Source organism: Lepus europaeus, chromosome 5, assembly GCF_033115175.1.
Source record: "Lepus europaeus isolate LE1 chromosome 5, mLepTim1.pri, whole genome shotgun sequence".
NCBI lineage: Eukaryota > Metazoa > Chordata > Mammalia > Lagomorpha > Leporidae > Lepus > Lepus europaeus.
Window position 1 is genome coordinate 11,022,733 of NC_084831.1, and position 18,974 is coordinate 11,041,706.

The window sequence follows — 18,974 nt, forward strand, 5'->3', positions numbered from 1 at the left end:
ACAGCTGTGTGTGCTGGGAGCCAGGACCCTCCCCTTGGTCCCTCTAGAACCCCTGCCCAGGGGCCCAGGCACCCGCCTTCCCCAGCAGAGACCAGCTAATGCATGCAGGTGAACCCACCACTTTAATACCAGGGCACCATGAGGTCAACGGGGGTGGCAGTGGGGGCACCAAGGGGCAGGTTCAGAGAGAGGGGCCAGATGGACACTCCAGACACAGAGATGATCTGAAGGTGCCAACAAGCAAGGGCTGTGCCACCAGGGAGGCGACCTCATCTTCCCTAGGGAGCAGGTGCACGCGGGGGGCGGGGACTGAGCCCAGGTTCAACACAGAGTCCCCAGCTGACTCCTATGGGATCCTCAGTCCACACAAGGCTACTGGCCTGGGGTCCTGGCAGCAGCGCCTCTGGGGGCCATGGCTCCAGGATCTGTCGGTGTCCTTGAGCTCCCTAAAGGCAAGGGGCAAGGGGCAAGGGGCAAGGAGCAAGGGGCAGTGCCTCCTGAGCCTAAGAAAGACAGAGAAGGGGACTCAGGCTGCCTCTGATGGCCGGGTCCACCAAAGCACAGAGTGACCCACAGGAGCGCCAGCCCTCATCCCTGCCGCTTCCTCCCTGAGCCTGCCCCAAGTGGTCCAGAGACGCCCAGCGGCGTTCCCAGAGTCCAGATGTGCCTGGGCTATGGACTGGCCAAGGTCACGGTGTGGGCAGGTGCTGGCCCCATGCAGCCCCCACCTCAGTTATAGAAAACCTCGTCTTCCTCTTCGGAGAGGGAGCCGCTGTCCACCGAGGGGAGCGACCCCTGCAGGCAGCCCCCCGCCATGGGCCCCAGGTCCCCGGGATGCTGCTGCTCAGGGCTGGGGTGCTGGGGGCTGGCAGGAGGGACGGATTAGAGGGAGGGCCAGTCATCGGGGGAGTGGCCGGGCAAGGAGAAGTCCTGGAAGCTGTCAATGGGGCAATGGGTCCATTTTACAGATGAGAAAACGAAGGCTGGGGAAGGAAGGGTCTTGCCCGCATCACACAGCCTGGGGTGGCCGCAGTTCTGCACCACCCACCCCAGCCCAGGCCCCCGGGCTGTACCCTGGAGCTGATCCGTGTCCTGGGGGCTGGTCCCGAGGAGGTGCAGCTCCTCACCATCCAGCGAGGACCAGGCGCTCAGCGTGGCCTCTGTGATGGCAAACTGCTCGGCGACCCCTAGGGACAGTGGGGTATGGGCAGGTGGGGGCAGCGCTGGCACCAGGACCGGCTGAGGGGCCACCTCTCGGGGCTGCCCATCCACGCGCATCCACACCCACCCCGTGCCTTCTCTGCCCGCTCACATGGTGCCCATACAGTGACCCCGCTCCCAGAGGCCCCGCTCCACCCCTGCAGAGCGGCCGGGGCCCCTCTCCCCTCCCCCTTCCCGCTGACCTGCTGCAAAGCGGGCCTCCCGCAGCTCGTCTGGGAGGCAGTGGTAGCGCTCGTCCTCGGCCGGGGACAGCTCCCAGCCCGATCGCTGGGCGCTCCAGCCCTTCCACTCGATGAGGTGGGCCACACGGCCCCGTGCCATGGCCGTGGGCTTGGTCATGTGGTCCTTGATGCTCTGCACCACCCCTGGGGCATTGGGGGCATTGGGGGACCGTCCCGACGTTACATCCTGCTCAGGTCTCCCTCCCAACCCCTGGGGTCTCTCCTCGGGGCCATCAGGTGGTCCATCCCCAGTCCATCCATGTCTGAGTACAGGGGATGCCCGGTACCCCTGCCAAGTGCCCTATAGGATTCCAGGGCCCACCCAGTCCCTCCCACCCCTCCCTTCCCAGGGCCTCCCAGGGCTGCCCGGCCGCACTGGACTCAGATGCCCCCTGACCCCGTGTCCATTTTCCTGCCCACTGGGGGTTTCTACCTTGCTGGATATAGCCCTGAGTCCTTTCTGACCAAAACACACACCCTGCCCCAGGAGACTGGCTCACGATCCTCCTCCCTCCTGTTGGCCACTAAGGGGCACTTCGGAGAGAGCCTCTCAATGCCTCAGTACAGCCAGCTCTACAGAGCTGAGACCTGGGTGGGGCAGCAAGCAGGGAGGCCTTCCTGGGAGGTGGCCTGGTGCTGGGTTTTGGGGGACGCCGGGTGTAGGCACACAGAGGCAAGACCCGACACTCTGCCTGAGATGCCAAGGGCGGAGGTATGAAAGTGGCTGGAGGTGAGACACGGGGTAGCCCAGCACTGGGGTGGCCGAAGCGGTTGGGCGCCCACCAGGATCACTCTGGGGCTATAAGAGCCAGGCTGAGGGCTCAGATGGTCTCCTGAGAGCCGTGGGGAGCCACAGCAGGGCCGTGAGCAGGAGAGCGACTGGCAGACCAGCTGTGGAGGAAGAGCATGGCAATGAGAGGATTAAAGGCCAGGGGTGGGGACAGGGGGACCCTGAGGGACGACTACAGAGCCTCAGCAGGAGACAGCGTGGGGCTGGGGGGTGGGGAGGGCTGTGGGGGCTTCTCTGGGGGAGACCGGTGGGTGTGAAAGGAGATGGCGAGATGCCGTCAGGAAGGGCCCAGCAGATCCACTACCAAGGCCAAGAGCAGCTCTGGGAGTCCCCTGAAGCCATGATGACCAGAGGCCAGGAGGAATGAGATCATTTATGGAACCTGGGACTGTAGGGAAGGCAGAGTGGAGGAAGGAGTGAGCTCCTCTCTTATATGGGGAGCAGTGGCAATCAGAGAGGGCTTTTGGAGGAGGTGGCATTCACGCAGTCCTGGCAGGACAAGTGAAGTGAACAGTACAGACAAACGCGGGGAGGGCAGAAACCAGGGGCCCTCAAGGGAGCTGTGAGGATCAGGTGCACTGAGTCAGCCGCAAATCCGCGGGGACCAGGCACCGCCTGCGGCCCACACAGCGCAGAGCCAGAGTGGCAGCCCAGATCTCCCGTCCCGCATGTCCATTCCCCAGCCGGGGCAGTGTCGCTGCTGGGGGCTCCCACCTGCGCCCATCTCTGAAGAATCGGCCTGAGCCGATGGCACTGGCCCACCCAGAGGTGCCGGGGAGCGGCAGATCCTTCCCAGGAGCAGCCGAGCACTGGCCCAGGGGACATCCCTGTCCAGCCCCTGGCCCCGAATGCCATCACTTCCGGGGTGCAGGTCTCACAGGATGAGGCCGAGAGAGGCCAGAGGCTGCCTGCAGCAGCTCTCTGCTGAGCCGCGTGCCCAGCCCTGCCCCTCGCTCCCTGCCGCTTCTCTCCCGAGCTGTCCCTCAGTGAATTCCTACACAACCACTTCCTGCTCAAGCTCTGCTCTGGAGACTCCGACCCAAGGGGACGTGGGTGGCAGAGGGCAGGGAGACCAGGCCTGGCAACATTGGGGAGATCCGGGCCGCCCCAAAGTCCCACTTGGAGCCTGTGGTAGAAAGTGCTGGATTGAATCGGGGCAGCCAATTGGGTCAGCAGTTAACGCACTGCTTGGGACATGACTATCCCACATCAGAGGGCCTGGGTTCCAGTCCGGCTGGGATGTCCACAGCAGCTTCCAGCTGTGGTGCACCCTGGGAGGTGGCCGGGGCTCAACAGCAGCCACCTAGCTGCCATTCAGCTTTGTGCTCCCCAAGGCTGTGTCCAGGGTGGGCGGGGACAGCTCCAAGGCCAGGGGAGGGGCAGCAGGAACCTACCCACGAGAGACGAGGTGGCCAGGGCAGCCACGTTGTAGTTGCTGGCGCAGGATCTGGAGTGGCACAGGTGGCCATTGGTGGTCTGGAAGCATCTCTGTAGGGGCGGGGGTGCAGCAGTGAGCAGGAAGGGGCAGACGCCACGGGACAGCCTCCACCATCACCACCGCCATCCCCCAGCCCACCCAGCTCCCCTGGGCAGGGTAGGGGAGTGGGGGTAAGGCCAGTGAGATCCCACCAACCCCCTCCCAGGTCCACCACTGCCCCTAGGGCTGGCAGGGCTGTGCCCGGGGCGATGGGGTCCGCGGCAGGTGGCTAGTCCAGGGCACAGCAAGGCACTGACCTGCCAAGGATCCCAACAGAAATCCATCTGTTTGTCCTGCAACAAGAGGAGAGAGCAGTCAGGCTTGGCCAGCAGACGGCTCTAGGGCCCGAGCCCTGGGTGGTGACGCGGGCTGGCCTTCGGTGCTCCCTGACCTTGGGCCTGCCACACACGGGAGGCGCCATGCAGATAAAGGAGGGGATGTTGTGGTACCGCCAGGTGGGGCCATGGGTGCAGGCGAGGGTTGGGACCTGGGTTTGAGCTCTGACTTGGCCATTTCCTAGCTGGGAGCAGACAATGCCCCAAACCTCATGGCTCGTGGTGGAGTGTGCACGGCACAAAATAGGTGAAGACGCCCATCCCCAAATCCTGACGTGATGATGTCAGCAGGTGCGCTCAACCCACAGCCCCCGGGCAGGGTGGAAGTGAGGTGCCAGATTCACTAAGCAGTAGGGGCTGGAGTGAAGGTGCCGTCTGCAAGGCCGGGTTAATTCGGGTGCGAGTGCCTCAAGCTGGGGCTTTATCCCTCTCTCTCTCTTTCTTTTTTTAAGATTTATTTTCTAGGCCGGCGCCGTGGCTTAACAGGCTAATCCTCCACCTGCGGCGCCGGCACACCGGGTTCTAGTCCCGGTCGGGGCACCGGATTCTGTCCCGGTTGCCCCTCTTCCAGTCCAGCTCTCTGCTGTGGCTCGGGAGGGCAGTGGAGGATGGCCCAGGTCCTTGGGCCCTGCACCCGCATGGGAGACCAGGAGTAACACCTGGCTCCAGGCTTCAGATCAGCGCGATGCGCCGGCCGCGGCGGCCATTGGAGGGTGAACCAACGGAAAAGGAAGAATTTCTCTCTGACTCTCTCTCACTGTCCACTCTGCCTGTCAAAAAAAAAAAAAAAAAAAAAAAAGATTTATTTTCTATTTATTTGAAATGCAAAGGTACAGAAAGAGAGAGTGATCTTCCATATGCTGGTTCACTCCCCAAATGGCCACAACAACTAGGGCTGGGCCAGGCTGAAGCCAGGAGCCAGGGGCTTCTTCTGAGTCTCCCACGTGGGTGCAGGGGCCCAAGCCCTCGAGCCATCCTCCGCTGCCTTCCCAGGTGAATTATCAGGGAGCTGGATCAGCAGGGGAGCAGCTGGGACTCAAACCAGCGCAGATATGAGATGCCAGTGCTGCAGGTGGCAACTTAACTGTCAAGGCCACAGCACTGGCCCCAGGGGACCTGTCATTTCTACATAAGCGCCCGTCCCTAAATGCCAGACCCTCATCCACGTGAATCCCCAACCTCAGGGACCCAATTGTGCTGGCAGGGACGGCGCCCCCTGTCGGGAGCTGTGGGAACAGCCTGGAATCTGGGCACAGGCAGAGGGAGGGAGCAGGAGGGAGGGGCTGTTACCTGGCCAGCGACATGGTCTGGAGCAGTGGCGGGCGGGCGGCCCTCGCACAGGTGTGGGTCAAGGGTTTCCGTGCCCTGGGGCATGGGGCAGTCCTTGTGGGCACTTGTGAAGAGATCTGGAAGTGAGTGGGACGGGGTGAGATCAGGGAAGCCCAGGCCTCCCCTGCCTGCCAAGTGTGTCCACGGAGGCCTGGAGATGACCTTGGCCTTGTTACCCATGGCGACTCCACAGGACACAGACTCCAGGGCACCACAGGTCGGGCCCAGCCCAGCTCCTCCTGCCCTGGGGCCTTCTGTGGGAACTGCTGGCTCCGGCTTCCTCTCGCTGATTCTAGAACCTTCTCCCCAGCATCTTTCTGCCCTCGCAGAGACACCTCCAGTGCAGCCATCCTGACCCTTCCCCACCCCCACTTTCCTGGCTTCCTTCCTGCCTCTGTCCTGGGCTCCCTGCGGTCTACTGTGGCCCTACCCCACCCTGGTTTCCCTCTCACCCTCAGCCTGCTCCAGGCCTGGGTCATGGCCGGAACCTGGCTGGACTCGGCCGCCGGCCTCACTCGAAGGTGGTGACCACGGTCTTGGGCAGGCGAAGCCCTGGGCCCTTCTCCATTTCCTGCCGGGCGACCCAGGCTCGCTGCCTTTCCTTCTCAGATCTGCACTGCCACTTCTTCCCTGGGCCCTGCTGGGGGCCTCTCCCAACCCCACCTGGTCTGGAAGCCTCTGGAAGGCCCCAGCCTGACCTCTCTCCCACACCACCCCTGCCTGCTCCTGTGCCCGCATCTCCTCCTTCCCCTCCCCCGAGAGAGGCAGAGCTGCCCCCTCCAGGCTCAATCCCAGGGGGAAGGGGGGCAGGGCAGAGCACAGGTGAGGAGCAGGAGGGGACTGTGGCCCCTGGTGGTGACTCCTGTATTGGAGCCCCTGTCGTTCCTCCTGGCTGAGGGGTCTAGCAGGGCTGCTGGGAAGCCACCAGCACTCAGGTCAGAGGGAAGAGGGTGGGGGCGGGTGGGGGGCCCAGAGGGCCTCCAGGGACACAGGAGCCAGCAGCTAAATGCAGACACACGGTCATGGTGCCGAGGGCCTGAGTCACTGCTCCTGGATGCCTGATCCCTTCCCCACCCCGCCCACCGTGCCCCTCCCCCTCCCCCTGTCCCGGAGGCCTCACCCACACAAATGCTGGATCCTCTGGCTCCCGCGGTCAGGTGGGACTTGGAAAGGTCATCTAGGTCACCCCCCTGTCTCCGGGCATGTGTCTCCCTTCAGAGCACAGGGCTAGAAGGCCTTGAATCCCACCTGCTGGGACCACCCCATCTCCCAGGGGAGCTTCAGCCAAGCACAGACTCTGCCCTCTGCACCCAGGGTTCTGATGTAGGTCCCGGGAAGCCAGCAGGAACCTGCTCCCCTGTGGCCCTGCACAGCCAGCCCCGAGGCCAGTGTGTGCACACCGCTTCAGAGCCCCGCTGTGTGCTGGGCTCTGCTCTGCGCTCCGGGACTGGGATGCCGAGGCACCGACAGGCCGAGCTTCCGGCCTCTGCCAGGCACAGAGCGGAGATGGAGGCCTCCGTGGTGGAGGAGCTGGGGGCGGGGGCAGAGCTGCCCTGGCATTGAACTTGCTCTCACCCAACTGAGGAGGGAGGAGTTAGGACGGGCAGGTGGGGGTGATGGCTTTGGGAGGGACTCGCCCTGGGTACTGTGTCATCTTGGGCTTCTTCTGTTTCCTGGTGCTCCAGGCCAGGGGATGAGGGTGTGGTCACGCAGGGCTGGCTGGGGACCTCGGCCAGAAGCTGCCTGTGACGAGAGCCTGGTGTTTGGGTGTCAACAAGCCAGGCACTCTGTGACGGTTCAGTCAGTTGGCGATGGTGGATTCAGTAGCTGATGTCCCCCACACCACCCAAACATCTTTTTAATTTTATACTTACTTAATTTTTCATTTTATTTGGAAGGCAGAGGCATACACAGATCTCCCATCTGCTGGTTCACTTTCCAGATGCCCACAACAGCCAGCCGGGCGGAGCCACACTGAAGCCAGGACACAGGAACCCAATCCGGATCTCCCATGTGGGTGGCAGGGACCCAAGGACTTGAGCAGGTGATGACCTGCTTTCTCCCAAGGTGCGCCATAGCAGGAAGTTAAATGGTTGGTGGAGCCAGGGCTTGAACCCAAGACTCTGATAAGGGACGACCCAAACACCTGCACCTGCTCCTATGTTAAATTGGCTCGGCCAGGCCTCCAGGGCGGAGGGTGGCTCAGGGTCCCAGATTTGAACAGGTCACCGTGGGGAACCATGATTTGCAGAGGTAGCGTCCTCTCGGTGTGGGGTGAGGGGAACTGTCCTATTTCCCTTGCCCAAATCTTCCAGAGGTGGCATCAGGCACAAGCCCTCAGCTTTGCACCCCAATCATCGCCCTGATGATTGGGAGCTCAAGAAGCTTCCAGTAGGGGAAGAGCTGCACCGTCTAGCATCTGGGCTCGGCCTCTGCTGTGTGGTGTTGGGTGACTGAGTGCACCTCTCTGATCCCCCGTTTGTTATCTGACAAACGGTGCTGTCCCTGGCTACAGGGTGTGGGAGGGTCAAGGGAGCTGCAGAGGCAGGGCTCCCGGCATGCAGCTGGCACCCAAAACCCACGTGCGCCTTTGCCACGAGCCCTGTGCCCATGCTCCTGTCCTCTGTCTGGGTGAGACAGAGTCCATGGCATTTACCCAGGGTCCCTGGGCAGAGCCACTGCCCCTTGGACGCTGTGGTCTGAGTGCAGTTTGCCGCAGGTCCCAGCACAAATTTCGAGTCCAAGTTCCTGCCAGACACTGAGGCCACCACCATGTCCTACCTGTGGGCCTCCTTCCTCCCACTGAGCAAGGTGGGCCCTGCAGGCAGGGCCTGGTGTGCAGGGTGCAGGCTTGGGGTGGGCCAGACCAGGGTGGGAATCCTGGCCCTGCCTTCCATGGCCGTGACCTTGGACAAGCAGCCTCACCTCTCTCATGCCATTTCCTTATAATGGGTTAGTTGCTGGATTTCTGCAAGCACCCAGGGTGGTCCTGGGAGGGCTGAGGGTCATGGCAGGCAGGTTCAAGGGTCACCCCGCTTACCTTTGCCTGTGTGTGTCCCGTGTTCCCTCAGCCTCCCTTCCCTGCCTTTGCAAATGCCTTCCTTGCCGGCTCTGAGAATCCAGAGCCCTGAGCTAGAGCCCTGCCTCGAATCCCTCACTGACCTGCTCTGTGTACCTGCTTCCCCCTCCCCCACCAGGCCACAGGAGTCTGTGGAGCCGGAGCAGGACCGCCTCCCTGCTGTTCTGCTGGCTGTGGGAAGCCCCTGCTCCCTCGCTCCTGGCAGCTCTCCACGGATTCATGTGCCCTGGGGACATCGGCGCTCGGCAAGTCCCAGCCATCCTGGGCAGTTCTGCTTGGTTTGCCAAGGATGTTCTGATTGGCCTCGGTAAATCCAGAATTGGGCGGGGGAGGGGAGGGTGTTGATGGGTGGAGCACACACCTGTCCAGGTGCACCTGAGCTAGAAGCAAAGAGGCTTTGTCAGACAAGGACCAGTTGGGGTCGGAGCAGAAGGCACTGACAGGTAAGGGCGCTGGGTGCAGATGGGGGTGGAGGCAGGTGAATTTAGATGGGCCTGCAGCAGGCAGCATTGGAGGTCAGGGGCAGGAGCCGGCTCCTCACCTTGACCCTAGAGGGATCTCCTTTGGGCCTGGGGTTTCCTGCCTCTGTGGCCAAGGGGGCGTGGGCATGGGGACTCAGAGCTGTCCACAGGGACACGCAGAGTTGGTGGCTCACTGCGCTAAGAGAGCTCAAACCATAGAAGCAGCCAGGTGACATCCCTGGGGGGTGGGCGACGTGAGGGGCTCACAGAACAGGGCGGGGGCTCTGCTCAAGGAGCACAGGGGAGTGGAGGTGACATCGTGACACACTCGCCTCCCCCCACACCTGGCACACGCATGCACGGCCCCTCGGGGACAGCCCTCGGGCCAGCGTCTCCTCCTGACCCCACACACGCACCGCACACGTGGGGAAAACACCACCATCCCCTCTACCTGGGGGCAGAGCTGTGGCAGAGCCGGGAGGCAGGGAGCAGGCTCTGGTGCGGCTCACCGCGGGCCCTCTGTCAGTCTGTCTGTCTGTCCGTCTGCCTGTGTGTCTGTCTGCCCCACCAGGGACCCCATGGAGGAGCTGGTGGGGCTGTGTGAGGGCTCCTCCGGGAACCCGGTGGCTCTGCGGGAGCTGTGGGGCCCGTGTCCCCGCCTCCGCCGCGGCATCCGAGGTGAGAGCTGGGGCCCCTCCGCTCCCCAGAGAAGACCCTCAGGTGCCTTCCCTGGCCAGGGCTGCCCAGGGGCCCCCCTCCTGCTTTCCACTCCAGGGGACCTCACAGCCCAGAGTCTCAGGGTGGCAGGGAGGGAAGGGCTCTGTCTGCCTGTCCCTCTGTCTGGGTCATGTGTGGCTGGCGAGTGCCCTCTTGCTGGGGTGTCCTGTGGTCCTGGGACGACGCAAGAGGCTGGCAGAACCCTGCTGCCCTGCTTGGGGAAGCTGTTCTGCAGGAGCCCCCATCTCCCAGGAGTCTCCCTGGAGGGGCAGAAATGGGGAAGGCAAACAGGTGCCACCCCCTGCACCAGCCACAGCTCTTGTTTGTGCGTGGTGTTCAGGGTCATGCTGGACTCCACCACCCACACCTGGCCCCCACCTCTCCCTGCCAGCGCCCTCCCTGCTTTGGGCTCCCTGCAGGGAATGCGCTGTCCCAGCCCCCTGTGACCTGATGGCTGTGACCCGATGCCCCTGCCCAGGTGGCCTGGAGTGGCTGAAGCAGAAGCTGTTCCGCGTGGGTGAGGACTGGTACTTCCTGATGACCCTGGGGGTGCTCATGGCCCTGATCAGCTATGCCATGAACTTCGCCCTCGGGCGCGTGGTCAGAGGTAAGCCCTCCCTGGCACGCACACAGTGTCAGGGACAGGGTTCCAGGCACGATCTCCGGGATGCCACCTGGGCCGCCAGGTGCAGCGGGGCGGGTGGCGCCTTAATGGGGAGCAGGGTGAGTCTGGTCCTGGCCCAACTCCTGCCTCGCTGTGCGACCCTGAGCAGGCTCTGACCCTCTCTGAACCCGAGTCTCCTCTTCCACACATAGGGAGCGAGCCCCCGATGACCCCAGAGTCCTGGCTGCTCTGGGCTCTGTGCCCGTCTTTGTGCCACTCCCACCCCTTCTCCACCTGCTGCCCTCAGCTCAGTTACCCTAGGGGAAGGGGCTTGTGAGACCACCAGGCAGAGTGTGTCCCTGCCTACCCTTCAACACCCTCTCCACCTGAGGCCTTCCTGGAGGAGGGGGCAGTGGCAGGGAGAGTCTGAGCCTCTTTCTCTCCTCGGATCATCAAGAACCCTAGCAGGTGCTCCACACCCTGTCTCACTTCCTCCTCGGGGGTCTCTTTTAGCCCTCAGTGACCTTGTCACCAGCCCCTTTGACAGTCAGGGAAGGTGTTGCCCAAGGTCGTTGGACTAGGAAGCAGCTAGGAATCGGACCCCGGGCCCCTCTCCTGCCTCCTCCTGGGGGTCTGCCCCGGGCTGGGTAGCCCTTAGCCCCCATTCCAGCTCAGTAAGTGGGGACCTCAGTGTGTGGCCCGAGGGCAGCTCCCTGATGCCTAGCCGTCTCCAGCGCACAAGTGGCTGTACCGGGAGATTGGGGACAGCCACCTGCTCCAGTACCTCTCCTGGACCGTGTACCCTGTGGCCCTGGTCTCCTTCTCCTCCGGCTTCTCCCAGAGCATCACGCCCTCCTCGGGAGGTGAGTCCAGCGTCACCACGCCGTTTGGGTAACAGTCGTCGCTGGTCAAACCTTCTCCTGTCCATGGGCTGCCTGCTGCCCCCCACTTCACAGCCAGAGAAGCAGGCCCACAGCAGGCATGCTGGGAGCCCAGAGGCACACTGGGAGACAGCCAATGCTGAGTCCTGGGTCACTGCTGGCTCCGTCTCTGTGGGCTGTGATAGAGAACTGGGGACAGGTTCCCTTTGGGCTGGAGACAGCCCAGGGCCAGGGATGGTGTGACGGTAGGTGCACTCCGCACTGCTGGCTCCGCCTCTGTGGGCTGTGCTCCAAGGACAGGGGACAGGGGACAAGGGACAGGGGACAGGTTCCCCAGGGCCAGGGAAGCTCTGGTGTAGGGGGCACAGCGTCCCCAGGCCTATCTGCTCCGCCCAGGCCAGCAGAGGGGACGTGGATATCTGGAGGGGGCAGTGTTCTCCTGAGTCCCATCCTCCCCTGGTGCCGGGCCCAGCTGTGAGGACATGGACACCTCCCACCCGACTGTGTGTCCAGGCCCCTTAGAGTCGTCATCCAGAGATTTCCCACTTTTTGTCAAGGTTCCGGAATCCCAGAGCTGAAGACCATCTTGTCAGGGGTGGTCTTGGAAAACTACCTGGACATCAAGAACTTCGGGGCCAAGGTGGTGGGCCTTTCTTGCACCCTGGCCACGGACAGCACCCTCTTCCTGGGCAAAGTGGTACGGACCGGACCAGTGGCAGCGCCCACCAACACGGCCTCCCACCCCCGCCTCCCTATGGCTGGGCAGAAGGGCTCAGCCAATCCCTGCCTTGGGGAGCTCAATGTTGGGGAAGAGGAGGTCCCAGCTCCAGAGGGGGACAAAGGCCATCTCAGGCCATCCTGGCATCTGGGGAGGTGGGGGAGCTGGGTGTGGGGGAGGTTCCCTCTGCTGCCCTCAGACTGGGCTCAGGGATGGACAAGGAGGTGGGGAGGGAGCCCAGGGGGAAGAAAGGGGCGGGCCGCCTCTTTGCCCCCTGCCCTGGGCCCACACCTTGCCTGGCCACAGGGCCCCTTCGTGCACCTGAGCGTGATGATTGCTGCCTACCTGGGGCGCGTGCGCACCAAGACCATCGGGGAGGCAGAGGTAACGGCAGGAGGGAGGAGGGGGCAGTGCCTGGAGGGATGGTGGGAGGCAGGGCCCGGCTCTGAGCCCTGCACCTCCACTCCCCCAGAACAAGAGCAAGCAAAATGAGATGCTGGTGGCAGGGGCGGCAGTGGGCGTGGCCACGGTCTTTGCAGCCCCCTTCAGCGGTGAGACCCTCCCTTCCCACCTTTTGTCTGCATCCTGGGACCCCCACGTGCCCTGCCCTCTATGGCTTGGCCGGCCGCCCAGGAGAGACCTGAGGAGGCATCAGGCTGTGTCCAGATCTCTGCTGTCCTGTGCGGACACCGCCACCCCAGGGCGGGGCCTCAAGTGCTAGGGGGTCACATTAGTCAGACGTGTGCGGAAATCCGATCTCCAGTGTGACCCGGCCAGGGGGCCTGGCTGCCGGAGCTGTAAGACTGGGCCACCCCGTCCCCACCCTGTGTGTGAGGAGGGCACAGTTCTAGGGTGCGACGGTGCCCTGCTAGGGGAGTCCACCCTACTCACCCTGGGCTCAGGACACAAGGGAAGGGGTGTCCCTGCCGGTCCAGGCTGTAGAACAGAACAGGAGGGACCTGGGAGGAGGAGTCCCTGGGCCTTGCCACCCTGGGATGAACGCGGTGGGGTCCCCTGAGCCCAGTGCTGCCCCCAGGCATCCTGTTCTGCATCGAGGTCATGTCTTCCCACTTCTCCGTCTGGGATTACTGGAGGGGCTTCTTTGCCGCCACCTGTGGGGCCTTCATGTTCCGGCTCCTGGCCGTCTTCAACAGCGAGCAGGGTGAGCCACCTGGGTGCCTGGGTGGGGGACTTCCTCCTCCCTCCATCGCCTCCCCCTCCCCCCTCTAACCATCCCTTCCTCCCTGCCCCCTCCTCCCCAGAGACCATCACCTCCCTTTACAAGACCAGCTTCCCGGTGGATGTCCCCTTCGACCTGCCAGAGATCTTCTTCTTCGTGTTGCTGGGGTGAGCAGGTGCCTCGGGCCCCAGGAGAGCCCCTGGGCTGGGGAGGGGTGTGGCCTCACTCCTCTCATCCCCAGGGCCATCTGCGGCGTGGCCAGCTGTGCCTACCTCTACTGCCAGCGCACCTTCCTGGCCTTCACCAAAACCAACAAACTCATCTCCAAACTGATGGCCACCAGGTAGGCCTGGTGGGGCTGGGCTCCCCCACAGACCCTTAGCCTCATGGAGAGAAAGCCCAGCCACACATGAGCCCCTGTCCCCTCAATGAACCCCAGCCCCTGCTTAGCCTCACCCCGTGGGAATTGCGTTCCCTCATCTACACCGCCTGCTCCCTGGCTGGGCCTCCATCCCCTCCTTTAACCCCTCCTCTCACTGGTGCCCCACCCCCTAATTGTCCCCTTCTCCCCAACCTTGATGCCCCTGGCCTGGCGTTGGCCAGCCCTCCTTCTGTCCCAGCTAGTAACCCAGCCCTGCCCTGGCCTGGCCAGCTTTGGCCGTCCCGCCAGCCTGCTGCTGTCCCTAACTCTCATTGGCCCTGAACCCATTACACTGACAGTGGCAGAAACGTCTCCAGCGTCTTCCCTGGAGGTACCGGGGACACGGCCCCCTCCCGTCCTGCCTCCTCCCCTGGGGAGCCTGGGCATCAGCACACAGGGTGGTGGGGTCTGCTCTTGTCTGGCTCGGCCCCTGTCTCCCCTCCATGCAGTGGGGAAGTGGAGTCAGCCCTGGATCTTCCTCCCCATCCCAACAGCAAGCCTCTGTACGCAGCCTTGGCAACCACGGTTCTGGCCTCCATCACCTACCCCCCTGGAGTGGGCCGCTTCATGGCTTCTCGGGTGAGCTGAGCCTCAGGGGTGACGGGAGTGGGTACTAAGGTTGCTCCTTAGTGACCTCTGATGGTGTCTGCCACCCGTGAGCAGGGAGACGCCAGCCTGGGCAGCATTTGCAGGTGGGGAAAGGCAATGCGGGAGGTCACAGCCCTCCCCCAGGGTCCCAGCTGGGGGGCTGAGTGGGACTGGACGTGGCCCCCGGAGGGGCTGGGTAGCAGGGGCTGGAGGTCTGGTCAGGCCCTGGCACAGACCCCGCCCCCAGCTGTCCATGAGGGAGCATCTGGACACGCTGTTTGACAACCACTCGTGGGCGCTGCTGACCCGCAACTCGTCCCCACCCTGGCCTGCGGAGCCCGACCCCCAGCACCTGTGGTGGGAATGGTACCACCCCCGCTTCACCATCTTTGGGACCCTCGCCTTCTTCCTGGTTATGAAGGTGGGCACCCAGGGCCTCTGGGGGAATATAGCTGAGACCCGCTGGGGTCGGGCGGGGGTTGCGGCACGGAGCCGGCCCTTCCACCCACACTCCCTGACCGCCTCTTTCCCTCGCCTCAGTCTTCTCATCTTTAAAGTGGGGCAGCTACTGTTTCTACCCCAAAGGGAAGGCTAAGGAGTAGGACAGCATTGGCTCGATGCCAGGCCACAGCGAGCGCTTTACCAGGGGAGGGTCCTGGCCCTGTCCATGTAGCCCCAACCCCAGACGCCGGTGCTGGGTCACCCCTGGCCTCCCTCCTGCCTGCTGCCCGTCTCCCCTTGCCTGTGTCTTGCTTGCTGCCTCTCACTTCTGCCCCGCCCCTTCCCGCAGTTCTGGATGCTGATTCTGGCCACCACCATCCCCATGCCCGCTGGCTACTTCTTGCCCATCTTCATCATTGGTGAGTCTGGGGTGCTGAGAGTTGGGGAGGTTCAACTTCGCTAGGGCAGATCCAGAGACCTGCGTCACCTGCTACCTCCCAGGATGGGACCGAGATTGTCCCCAGGATGGAGGTCGTGGGGGTCCAGTCCGCATGCTGCCCCCTCCTCACTCTAAGTCTGTGTCCAGGAGCTGCCATCGGACGCCTCTTAGGGGAGGCCCTCTCTGTCGCCTTCCCTGAGGGCATCGTGGCTGGAGGTGTCATCAACCCCATCATGCCTGGTGGCTACGCCCTGGCAGGTGTGTGGTCAGTTCCCGGCTGGGCGGGCTGCACGGAGAATCGGCTGGCAGTGCTGCCGGGGTCTCTGAGCTGCCCGTCCGTTCCCTAAGCCCCGTCACCCTACAGCTCTTGTCTTGTCCCCGATTCCCTATCCCCTAGCCTCTCCCTCCCCTCTCAGCCAGCTCGGGAGAGAGGACACTTCCAGCCTGCACAGTTCCCCCCCTAGCCGTGGACCGTGCCCATGCCAGCCTTGTCCTCCACGGGACAGCAGGCCCTGGTCTCAGGTTTTCTGCCCTGGCTGTCCCCCAGGGGCTGCGGCCTTCTCAGGCGCGGTGACCCACTCCATCTCCACGGCGCTGCTGGCCTTCGAGCTGACCGGACAGATCGTGCACGCCCTGCCGGTGCTCATGGCCGTGCTGGCGGCCAACGCCATCGCCCAGAGCTGCCAGCCTTCCTTCTACGATGGCACCATCATGGTGAAGAAACTGCCCTACCTGCCTTGGATCCGGGGTCGCCCCATCAAGTGAGTGCCTGCCCAGGGCTGGTGGAGCCACATGTGGAGCTGGAAGGGAAACCTGCTAAGAGATCCTCACTGGACCAGATCCGGCCGGAGCCGCTGTCGGCCCAAAGAGCAGAGCTAAGAGGCTCCGCGAGGCCCCGGGTCCGAGGCCCAGCTGTTAACACAGGCAAGCTGCCACCTGGCTGCAAGCCTCAGCTTCTCCACCTGTAAATTGGGCTGTGACTCAGTGGCTTTGACACTTTCAATCCCCCTCTGCCTCCCATGTATGCTGCAAATGAAATTCCCCAGGGAGACCAAAGAGCAGCTTGTCCCAGGGAGCGGGGGCTGGGACTCAGATCTGGGCTACGCTGGCCCCAGGGTCCTTTCCAGGAACGCTCATCCAGGAACCTCTTTGCCCACCCTTGAGGACCAGGGGGTCTGGCCAGTTCACCTCCCCGGGTACCCTGCTTCATCCTGGACCTTGGACCCAGGGCCTGATGGGAGCTCCTCTGCCCCCAGCTCCCACCGCGTGATCGTGGAGCACTTCATGCGCCGTGCCATCAGCACACTGGCCAGGGACGCGGCCCTGGAGCAGGTGGTCAAGGTGCTGACCTCCACGGACGAGGCCGAGTACCCCCTGGTGGAGAGCACAGGTGCCCGGCCCGGGGGGAGGATGGTGGCCGGGACTAGGGCTTCCCCAGCCTTCATCCCAGGGTCCAGAGGGTCAGGCCCAGGAAAGGCAAGCAGAGCGCTCGGCCTGCACCTGCATCCAGGCCCGGATGTCGACGCTGTGTGAGCCTAGGGGAGCGCCTTCCCCTCCCCCTCTCCCATTCTTAGCTCCCTCATCAGCAGCAAGGAAACAGGAACCTCCTCACCTGGGATGTAGGACAGTGGTGGGCAGCTTGGTGTGCACAGGTTGGGTACAAACATAGGTCACTGTTCATACCGGACCTGGGCATCTGTGGACACTGCCTTGTACGATGGTCCTGCAACGGCCCCTCTGAAACTCAGGGACAACCAAGCCCCCAGCACACAGTAGGACCTCAGGACATAGTGCTGCCATCACTGGGCTGAGCCAGTCCTGACACCCAGATGTCCCCAGGCAGGTGGCCCTGCAGCATGGACAATCCCCACGGGAGCAGACTGCCCCTTGGCCCCACCTACCACACCTCCACGTTGGATGCTCAGTGACCCTGGGCATGACAATCAGCAGCTCTGTGCCCCTGAGGCTCAGTTTGCTGTCCTGTCCAATGGGTGAGAGTTGTTCCAATGGACCCATAGGAGAGACAGGGCAACCCCAGCATGTGGGTTCTTGGCGCATAGTAGGTGCTCCGTAGATTGAGTTATTCTGCATAATGCACCTCTCCACCCCTCCCTGTGCACCTGCTAGAGTCGCAGCTCCTGGTGGGCATCGTGAAGAGGGCCCAGCTGGTGCAAGCCCTCCAGGCCGAGGCACCTGCCAGGGCTTCAGGACAGCAGGTGGGTATGTGTGAGGGTGGGCAGCAGGGAGGTGAGGGGAGAGGCGGTCTGGAAGGGACTGCCCGGGGACAGGGGGCTGGTGCAGGTACCCATCTCCCTGCCCCCATCCCCAGCGCTGTCTCCAGGACATCCTGGCTGGGGGCTGCCCCATGGAGCCAGTGACCCTGACGCTGTCCCCTGAGACCTCGCTGCACCAGGTAATGGGGAGAAGTCAGGAAGTGGAGGTTTGGGCGTCAGCCAGGACCCTGGGGCAGAGAGCAAGGGCGGGCAGGAAACGAGGGCTCCAGCCTCCCCCACTACACTGAGCTGCTCTGCTCCCCCTGGCCTGCTTCCTCATTGGCAGACTGTGCACAGCAGTGCCCATCCTGTGCTCCGACCCCCAGGGTGGTTGGGGTGACCCAGAGAGACTACTAGAGGGGTAGAAGCGGCACACAAACTCTATGGGGTTTTGGGGGTAGACATTGGGTACAAGTGTTGCATCACCACACATGGGAGTCCCTTTCCCATCCACTTCAATCTCCCTGTGTGATCGCAGGCACGATACCGACCCTGTGAGGACAGAGCCCGGCTCTCAGGTGGGCCAGGGGCAGAAACAGGCCAGGCAACCTGGTGTGGGCGCACACTCTCTACCTGAAGCCCTTCCACCCAGGCTTGCACAGCTCTTGTGTGGTCTCTGGGGCCCCCTGGTGGTCATAGTGAGCATTGCCCACAGGTCCCTGGCTCCTGGCAGTGATTTAGGGGTGTGGGCCAGAGGGGTGGCTGGGCGCCCCGACCCTCCAGTGTTTCCTGACAACCCCCTTGCAGGCACACAACCTGTTTGAGCTGTTGAATCTTCAGTCGCTCTATGTGACGTCCAAGGGCAGAGCTGTGGGCTACGTGTCCTGGGTGGAGGTACCAGGGGGAGCGTGGGGGGGGGGGGTCAGAGAAAGCTTTTTCTAGATTTGTTTATGGATTGAGAGGAAGCATGGTAGAGAGAGACAGACAGGGAGAAACACAAAGCGACAGAGAGAGGGAGAGAAAGATAATCTTCCAGCAACTCCTCAGTTCACTCCCCAAAGGCCCCAACAGCCAGGCCTGTGCCACCTGAAGCCAGGAGCCAGGAACTCCACTGATTCTCACACCTGAGTGGCAGGGACTCAAGTACCTGAGCCGCCATCCACGGCCTCTCTGGCACATCAGCAGGACGCTGTATTGGAAGTGGAGCAGCCAACCCTGGCACAGGCAGGCAAATGCTCACCCCCTCCCAGGATAGCAGTGCCTCCCCTTCCTGGCTGGGGGACCCCAGGGCCTGACTGCCTCCACCTGGTTTTGTGGCCAGCAGCCTCGCTGCCACTCCGTGGCGTCAGTGATCCCATCTGAGCAATGGGGAGGCGCCGCTCTAGCCATCACCAAAGAATCCAGCCCTGGGGAAGGCAAACGACGGTGGAGCCCCCGCTCTCGCCTGCCCTGCAGCCTCCCTCCCCATCCCCTGTGCTCTGTTCTAGTTGAAGAAAGCAATCTCTGCCCTGACAAACCCACCAGCCGCCAAGTGAGCTGCCCCGCACGAGGAGGCGGGACACCCCTGCCCTGGTGACTGTGGCGTCCAGGAGCCGGCGTCCCTTCTCCAGTCCCGACCGTCCCCAGCTCCATCCTAGCTCACCTGCTCGGCGTGGCAGCAGCCCTAACCCAGCCCCGACAGGAGCCCCACTTTCTCCCCGTGCCGTCTTGGGGGACACCAGCTCCTGCCTTGAAGCACGGAGCTGAGTGCGAGAGAGGGGGAGACCAGACCAGGGCGGCGCCCAGGGAGCAGGTGCTCGGCTCATGGCTGCGGAGGCCGTCGGGCACCGTCGGCAGGGGCAGGCCTGGAGGTCCTTGGG

The 18,974-nt window shown here is 63.4% G+C and overlaps 2 protein-coding genes across 3 annotated transcripts; one reads left to right on the top strand and one right to left on the bottom strand.

The window, feature by feature from the left end:
- Positions 1 to 600: 600 nt before the first annotated feature.
- On the bottom strand, positions 601 to 5,553 carry LOC133761210 (protein FAM131C-like). Its single transcript, XM_062193862.1, has 7 exons — positions 5,550 to 5,553; positions 5,335 to 5,450; positions 3,967 to 4,002; positions 3,627 to 3,720; positions 1,404 to 1,586; positions 1,049 to 1,187; positions 601 to 865 (listed from the first exon to the last, which is right to left on the bottom strand). The coding sequence occupies exons 1-7, from the start codon at positions 5,551 to 5,553 to the stop codon at positions 730 to 732; spliced, it is 708 nt and encodes a 235-aa protein (XP_062049846.1). The 3' UTR covers positions 601 to 729.
- Positions 5,554 to 9,491: 3,938 nt separating this feature from the next.
- Positions 9,492 to 18,675, top strand: LOC133760569 (chloride channel protein ClC-Ka). 2 transcript variants are annotated; one of them, XM_062193105.1, is made up of 19 exons: positions 9,492 to 9,591; positions 10,109 to 10,237; positions 10,969 to 11,097; positions 11,673 to 11,812; positions 12,140 to 12,217; positions 12,306 to 12,384; positions 12,870 to 12,995; positions 13,096 to 13,180; positions 13,255 to 13,356; positions 13,929 to 14,013; positions 14,270 to 14,443; positions 14,813 to 14,882; positions 15,050 to 15,160; positions 15,450 to 15,663; positions 16,159 to 16,292; positions 17,030 to 17,118; positions 17,232 to 17,315; positions 17,923 to 18,009; positions 18,603 to 18,675. In XM_062193105.1, the coding sequence occupies exons 1-19, from the start codon at positions 9,492 to 9,494 to the stop codon at positions 18,648 to 18,650; spliced, it is 2,064 nt and encodes a 687-aa protein (XP_062049089.1). In that variant the 3' UTR covers positions 18,651 to 18,675. The 2 variants fall into 2 exon arrangements, with proteins under 2 accessions (XP_062049089.1, XP_062049090.1); XM_062193106.1 differs by lacking the exon at positions 10,969 to 11,097.
- The last annotated feature ends 299 nt before the right edge of the window (positions 18,676 to 18,974 follow it).